Genomic DNA, 8427 nt, shown 5'->3' with positions numbered 1-8427 from the left:
TAACATGGGCACAGATGAGCCAGCCCTGAGGGTGTGAGAGTGGGAGAGCTAACCCTGCCCTTGTTGGCTATGGCTTTGGGTGAGCTAGCCCCAGGCAGTGCTGGGAAGCTCACTGTGCTGGTGTGGGTGTGGGAAAGGTGGTGGTGGGCTGACCAACTCAGCCAACATCTAGTCCCAGGTCCACAGCTTTGAATTGGCTCACCCCAACATCCGCCCCGTCTATGAGCTGCTGGGGCATCCTGCAGATCCAAGCTGCAGGATCTCCATGACACAAGGTCACAAGGTTATCCTGGAGGAACCCTCGTGAGGATTCATAGTGCAGCAGAAGCCAGCGACCTCAAACCAGACAAATGACTCACTGCAATGAACATTGGCAAGATGTGAGCACAAGAGTGCTGTGAGACACACTGTGACACACGACAACTCTCACATCAGGATGTTTTTGTTGTTTTCTTTTGGGGGGAAGGTTGAAAGGGTGGAGGGCAGATACGAAGGGACAGGGAGATGGATGGGATTGGGGTGCCTGTGAAAGTCACAATAAAAAGTTAAAAGACTTATCTGTGTGTATGTCTGTATGTGGGTGTGTGCATAAAACTGCAGGTGACCTTGGAGGCCAGAGGCATTAGATCCCTTGGAGTTAAAGTTATAGATAGCTGTGAGCCACCTGATTTGGGTGCTGAGGACCAAACTTGGATCTCCTAAAAGAAGAGCTCTTAACTGTTGAGCCATCTTTACAGCCAGTTGTTTCTTTTAGACAAGGTCTTTAACAGCTCAGGTTAGCCTGGAACTTACTGTGTAATAAAGGATGACCTCTATCTCCTGACTCAAATGCCTCAAATGCTTGCACAGTTCTGGGATCACAAGAGTGGGCCACCTAGCTGAGTATTTTGTCACCAATTTCTTCAGTGTTTAAATGCTTTTACAGATACTTAATTTTTATAAGGAAAACAAAAGCTATAATAAATAATTTTAAATTAGAAAAATCTAAGGCTGACAAGAGACTGCAAACTGAGACCTTGTTTCTGTTTCTTGTCCCACCCCCACAGCACTCAGCAGACATTTCTGCTCCCACAGGGAAAAGCCCAGTTAAAAAGTAACACAATGGGGGTGGGGGAGTGCCCTATCAGAGGGGAAGGGAAAGAACTCTGGAAGGAGGGACCAGGAGAGGGGGACAATTGAGATATAAATAAAATAATTTAAAAAACTAATAAAAAAAAAGGTAGCACAACACACCAGCTTCCTTCACTTAGCACCGTTTATTGTACTAAAGGTCAGCTTTTTCAGAGAACTCAAAGGAGAGTACAAAGTCTGAGGAACACACTTACAGGATGTGCAAGGACAAGTGACTCATGTCCTAAGGCACAGAGAACAGTATTCAAACTTCCAGTTAAATAAGACAAACATTACATCTTTTAGAGACAGAGATAGGCTTAAAAAATAAAACCAATGTTGCAATAGCTCGGCACCTGCTGACTTCCCACACACAGGCTCCACACTGGCCTGTGGCCCCTTCACTCACGGAATGCTGCAGACTAAGGAGAGACGCTGAGAGGGCGGCAGGAGTGTCAGTATTAAGTTCAGTGATTTTGCTGATCTTAGAGCATCAGACTGCACTCAAGGAGCCCAGGACTGAGACAAATACTCCCAACAGTCACCCTCAAAGGGAGAGGCTAGCACACCGGAATTTAGACAGTGTGTGCAGTAACATGGAAAAGACAAGTTACTAAGTTAGATGAAGATTAGGCATACTTCAATCCCAGCACTGGAGAGGCAGAGGCAGACAGATCTCCGTTTGAGGCCAGTAATCAGTTGTTTGGTCTACAAAGGGAGTTCCAGGACAGCCTGGGCTACACAGAGAAACTCTATCTTGATAAAACAAAAAGCAAAAAACAAACCAAAAACAAAACCAAAAACGAAAAAGAGGGGAAAACAAAACAATGAAGTTCAATGAAAAATCAGGCCACAAAACTGTATATACCTTATGATCTCGGCCAGGACAAAGTGCTTTAACCAATTAAAATGTGTACTAGAGAGAACACTGGGTTACAGGACTACATGCAGCTGAGAGCCAGCGCACAAGAGCCTTTCTGCACCCTCTCAGCTGACTGTCCTTTCTGGTGTGTGCCACACACAATGCCCAAGCTTCTCTCATTTTTCTCTGCTGAGGAATTAAAAACAAATAAAAAATTATGTTCTACAAAATGTTTGATAGAAGTAGTGAACATCAATATTTGAATATGTAAGAAAAGCTGTGACTGCCCACAAACTACTACTCATTGCAGACTGCTCTGGGACCCATGGTTTGGAGTGTGTGGCTGAGGGGAGCTTCACTCCCCTCTCCCATCGAAGCATAACTAGCGCCTGCCAAAGCAGAGTGCGGCGCCCAGCTGGAATGCTAGGGGCTGACGGGAAGGAACAGAAACCCTGCTCCTGCCAGCAGCTTCCTCAGAGAAGGAACTCTCAAAACCAGACCTAAACACAAGGACAGCTCGTCTCTGCTGTCTGGGGCAGTGAATATGGGAAGCCCACCCAGTCTAAGCAGCCAGACTGGGTGGGGAGACAGGGCTGACTCTAGCTTGAGGCCAGGCAGGGCTACAGTATGAGCCCGTCTCAAAATGGGAAAAGCAAGAACAGAGCAGACTGTGGTGCACCCATGTGCTCCCAATGCTGACACACTCCCAGAGGATCCGGAATTCAAGACCAGCATCCCCTCCGGAGTGACTGAGGCTGACCTGGGCTACACAAGTCTCAAAAATAAAATAAAATAAACTAACAAAGTAGAAAGAAAGTGCTGAGACATGGAAACTCAAGAGAAAGTTCTTTCTAAACAGAAGCTGCTAAGTTGTTCCTTTACGTGTACACTTAAGATTTCCTCAGACAGAGAGCCAGGCCCTCCAACTCTCCCACTAAGTACCCAATGGTTTGTTCCTCCAACACTGACTGAAGACTCCACACACATTAGGCACTGGGCCTCTACAGGATGTCCATCCCAGCATTAGGGCCTTCTCAGCCTTCCCCAAGTGAGCGGTGGGGCTCTGTTCATACGAGGCTGTATTCTTCAGATTAGAGGACACAGAGCAACTCCTGCGAATCGCTCACACTAACATCCTTATGCTGAACATCCAGCCTTACTAGGAAGCAAAACTGAAAACAGCTTCTTCTGATGAATGCTCTAGAAAGGGCAGACTCGGTGGCACTTTGCAGGTTTAGTCTTAAACACTACAAAGCTCAGTGATGTTAGTTAACTTTCTTTTACATGATGGATATTTTACTCCAAGAATGAACCATTTTAAAACCGAAAGAAAGTGACCTGTCCTATGTGTAGATCGATTTCAGACCATCAAGGCCGAAATTCAGGACCAGTAATCTCAGTGGACTCCTTCAGGCTCCTCTCCCAGGGCCTGATTCTCGAGGTGCTCTTGGGTCAGCCGCTGTATGTCTTTCCGCACATTTGGGTGGTCTTCCAAGTCTTCATAGAGCGACCTGACGATGTCCAGCCTCCTGTAGTTCTCAGGCTTGACCAGGCTCCGTACAACCTGAAGGCACCGCTCTTTCAGGGTATACACTGCAAAGGTAGGAAACCAAGTCCTCTGAGGCAGGCTCCAGTCACATGAGACAGACACGCCCAAGCAACAACAATTACGCTTACCTTGTGACTCACTGTAGGTAAAATAAAAAGTGGAGCACATGTGACACCGCCACTTCAGCAGGTCTCACTGTGCTCACATCTGGCTCATGAACGGGGCCTGGGTTTTTTTTTTTTCCAAATAATCAAATGTGAAGTGGCCCCAGTAACTCTGAGTCTAAGCCTTAAGGAGGCCCAGCAAGGTCAGTTTGGGAGAGAGTGTCACATGCCAAGAGATACCAAAGCACCGTGAGCCATTTAGAGGGACGGTCTCAGAACTTGTGATCCACTCCCTGCCTGAGTAGCTGGGATCACAGGGCTGAGCAGCCAGGCTAGCTTCATGCTGTCCTACTGTACTTTGTTCTGGGATCAGGCCCAGCTTTATGCTGTCCTACTGTGCTTTGTTCTGGGATCCCAGGGCACCAGTCTGTAACAAGACCAGAGGTCACAATGCTACAGGAGATGCCTTGGCTTAGCCAACATCTTAGGAGGGAAACCAAAGTGCTTTTGAGACACATCTTTGTTCAACACAGGACAGAGAAATAAATACTTCTATTTCATCTATGGTAACACTTATTACAATGTGCACCCCTATCTTTTTCAAATGCTGGGCCAGTGTGTTAACGTAAGCCTACAATCCCAGCACTCAAAAAGCCGAGGCAGGAATAGTTTTCTAAGTTCAAGGCCAGTGTGGGCTACATAGCTCCAGGGTAACCTAGGTTAGAAAGCAAGGTCTTATTTCTTTTTTTTTGGTTCTTTTTTTCGGAGCTGGGGACCGAACCCAGGGCCTTGCGCTTCCTAGGTAAGTGCTCTACCACTGAGCTAAATCCTCAGCCCCAAGGTCTTATTTCATAAGAAAAATAAAAATGTAAGATTGACTATCAACCTGGCAATGTGATGTTGGCAAAAATAGGCTGTCCATCAACATTGAGGGATGGCACAAACAGTTCCGTTTGGTTAACCAGAAGTCCATCATGGGTCCCCGCATCCCTGAAGAGCCAAAGGTGACCTGTCAATGCAAACAGAGGATGGTAAGAAGCCACATGGGACTGGGTATGGCACTTGTTTACCTCAAGCCACATGAAACATTTGCCTCTCACTCTGCTTACTGAGCAAGGCAACAGCAGTCCTCAGGAAGGAACCTTTACTCATGAGAAGGCACCTGGGATCTGTGACTATGGAGGAAAAGTGCATCTAGGTCTAGGGAGGGCTGGCGATTTCACTGCACACTTCGATGTGAAAGGTGACTATGTGGAGAGGCCACAGGAGGACTTTGGGTAAGAACAGGTAAACGAATGCATAGTGAGATAAGCGGATGAGAGCTTGGCTCTGGGAGGGAAGGGGTTGAGTGAGAAGGGCAGGAAGGATCCTTGTGGAGTGACAGAAAAGTTCTCATGGCTAACTTCACTAGGTGTTGCTGCAACTGCCAAACATTCTCCAGCAGAGATCTCTGCATTTTCAAGCATACATTATATCTTCATTTTAAAAATGGGGCAGACAGTACTAACCAAGGAGGCAAACCTCAGAGATGAGAATGTTTCAGAGTAAAACTACCTTAAAATACGGCAATCTTTCATGGGACACAAACCTACTTGAAGACTTAGTAGATGTTTTGAACTTTACTTGAATTCTCAGTGGGTATTTTGTTATGTGGGGGATTTAACCCCAGGCCTCCTACCTGCCAGTAAGTGCTATAGTTTTATGAGCCCAGCTCAAAACTGATACAAACCTTTTTAGGACAGGATCTCAAGCTCAAGCTGGTCTCAACCTTACTGCTGCAGCCTCATTAACACTGGAATTACAGGCATTCCACACCGTGCCTGCCTTCTTTTTATAAGACAAGTACTGAAATACTGCACAATGACAGAGTGCTTGCCTAGCATGAGTGAGGTCCTAAGTTCAATCCCCAGCAGTTGCCAACCACCCCCACTCCCACCCCCAATTTTTTTTTAATAAATCAGGCACAGACAAATCTTGGAGACTACAAAATTAACACAAGTCTCTATGTAAAATAAGTAACTACAGAAATTTTGATTCCTGTTCAGTTCTTCATCATCAAACACTATAAAAGTTTGGTGTGAAAACAAACTGCAGCCAGGTGGTGGTGGGGAAGCCTTTAATCCCAATACTGAGGAGACAGAGGCAGACAGATCTGTTTAAAGCCAGGCTGGTCTACAGAGTGAGTTACAGGGCAGTCAGGGCTGCACAGAGAAACCCCATCTCTAAAAAACGAAACAAAACAAAAGCAAAGGCAAAAACAAAAACAAAAAGACTGATGGCTACATGCTAGGCCCCTTTTCCAACAGACAGACAGGCAGGGGCTAAAGACACGATGGCTCAGCGGTTAAAAACACTTGTTGCTCTTGCAGAGGATCCAGGTCTAGTTCCCAGCACCCCCGTGGCATCTAACAAACATTTGTAACAAGTTTCCAGGGATCAGAGCCTCTTGCTTGGCCTCCATGCCTACATCACATGCATGATACAGATTCATCCTCAAGCAAACACACGTACACATAGGGAAAACCGTCACTAGCACTGAAAAACAAATGCTACATCTCCAAGTGTAAGAACATCCTTTTCTCCTTGCTATATCAAAAAAAATTTTTTTTTGAGAAGCATCAGTTTATTTCATCTTATTGTTTTCATTAAGTCCAGGTATCACGTAGCCCGGACTGGCTTGCACTCCTGGTCCTCCTGCCTCCACCTGTTCTCCAAGTTACTACAAGTTTGTAGCACCACACCTGGCCTGGCGCACGAACTCATTAAATAGGCTACCATCAGGAGAAAAGTTCTACCAAGGTCCTCCCTGGATGGTTCCATTGTCAGCAGGATGCGAAGGAAGCATGGTGGCACCCAGACAGACTCGGTACTGGAGAAGTAACCTCTAGTTTCTCTACATCCAGATCCAAGGGTGTGGGCAGAGAGATTCTGAATTTGCTTTTGGCTTCTGAAACCTTAAAGCCCATCCCTAGTGGCATTTCCTCCAACAAGGTCACACCCATCAATCCTTCACCACTTTCAAGCTAATCCTTAGGACTCCTCCCTAAGAGTTCAAATATATGGGCCTACAGGAGTAATTCCTATTCAAACTGCCAAAATTATGTTTTCTTTTCCCAAGCAAGAGCAGCCATTTAGGACATCGGATCCGTGGAGCGGGAGTTACAGGAAACTTGCCAGCTGCCTGACCTGGGCGCTGAGGCAGTGTGAGCTGGCCTTGGTGACAAAGGCCTTTGCTTTAATCCCAGTTCTCAGGGGACAGAGGAAGTTGGATCTCAGTGAGAGGCCAGCATGATCTACAAACTCCCCAGTCACTCAGCTGTCTTTGTTTGTTTCAGACACAATCTTGGTGCATAACCCAGGCTGGCCTCAAACTCACTGAAATCCTCCTGTCTTGGCCTCCTGAGTCCTGGGCTACACACACCCACATCTGGGTTCATTTTTCAATATATAAATGAGGCAGTGTCAAACAGCTCCATTCTCTAGGGCCAAAAACACCTTTTGAACTTTTCCACTCACTGTTTGGCAGCAAACAAAAAAAGCCTGGAGCAGTCATCTTGCCTCAGTTTCTTGAGTCCTGGGATTTTACACTTGAAAGCAGTCTCACTTGCTTTCCATAGCCATCCAGGCAGGACAGAACTTTTTTCCACTGATTCTGGAAATCAGTGGGAAAAAGCACACATGGTCAGGTTTGGTACAAACCTGAAATCAGTGACGGCAGGCAGGAAGATCACTAGTTCAACCCGATATTCCATACTCAACTTGTTTTCGGTCAAGAGGCCAATCGGTAAAGGCGGTCCCCCAGCTACAACTGTTAATTCCCTCGGCTGACTCTTACTCTACTCCCGTTTTCCTAGGAGGCGTGCTCTTTACCTAAACGCACCCAGACTCTGCCCATGCTTTCGCAAACCTCTGAGCCCCGGTGCCTATCGCAGCAATTATGACACAGGCTGGTTCTCGTCTGTTCAAGTATCTATCTGTATCTCTCCAAGTTGTCAGCACGAAGTCAGGTTCGCATGCTGAACCTGACAGAGAACTAGGTACACTGCATCCGAAAGCACTGGTAGGGGCCGGGCGTTCCTAGGGGTAGATGCAGTGAGTAGGGACCTGGTGCTCGGGGTTGGAGAGAAGGCGCCGGGCCTGTTACAGTACCCGCGGCCTAGCGCGCGTCTCGTACCTCGGTAGCTGTGGATGCGGCGGCCGGTGCCCGGTGGTAAGGTCGGGTAGGGCTGAGGCTCACCATCAAAGTTGAGCCACAAAGGCAGCACGACGCGCGGGCTGCGGTTGCAGAAGATGACCTGAGAGGGTTCGCGCGAGTTCACAGAGCGTAAAACCGGCCGCGGCCGCCCAGCCTCTATCTCTTCAGAGCCCGGCATCCTTTCTGCCTCCTCTGGACTAGCTGCCTTCCGGGGCATTATTGGAACCGGACGCCTCCGGATTCGCGAGCTGGACGTGGGCGGCGCGAGCGTGCGGGTTTACGCGCTCCGGGGCAGGTCTGCCAGCAATAGAAGTACTCCGTCCGGCTTTAACGCGGAAATGGCCGCCTAGAGCCCTCAAGTTGGGGGGCGGGGCGGCACAGAGCCAGGGTCCCGGGTGGTGGGCGGGACCATGGAGGGGCGGGGCCGCGGCGGAGGCCTGCGTTATCTCTATAATTTCCGCCTCCTAGATTTGGGTTTCCGTTTGTTTCCTTTCCTTTTCTTGTTTTCTTCCCTTCCCCCCTCGCCCCAAGAGAGAGTTTCTTTGTGTAGTTCTGGCTGTCCTGGAGTTCGCTCTCTAGCCAGACTGGCGACGAACTCTGACGGAGA

The 8427-nt window shown here is 47.9% G+C and overlaps 1 protein-coding gene across 1 annotated transcript; it reads right to left on the bottom strand.

Annotated features, from left to right (window-relative positions):
• Nucleotides 1–1238: 1238 nt before the first annotated feature.
• On the bottom strand, nt 1239–8156 carry Vhl (von Hippel-Lindau tumor suppressor). Its single transcript, NM_052801.2, is given in 3 exon segments — nt 1239–3565; nt 4512–4634; nt 7800–8156. Coding segments are annotated over 3 exon segments (558 nt in total). The 5' UTR covers nt 8038–8156; the 3' UTR covers nt 1239–3368.
• Between the last annotated feature and the right edge of the window lie 271 nt (nt 8157–8427).

The sequence above is a fragment of the Rattus norvegicus genome, chromosome 4 (assembly GCF_021556685.1).
Source record: "Rattus norvegicus strain SHRSP/BbbUtx chromosome 4, alternate assembly SHRSP_T2T, whole genome shotgun sequence".
Taxonomy (NCBI): Eukaryota; Metazoa; Chordata; class Mammalia; order Rodentia; family Muridae; genus Rattus; species Rattus norvegicus.
This window is presented reverse-complemented; position numbering and strand designations above follow the sequence as displayed.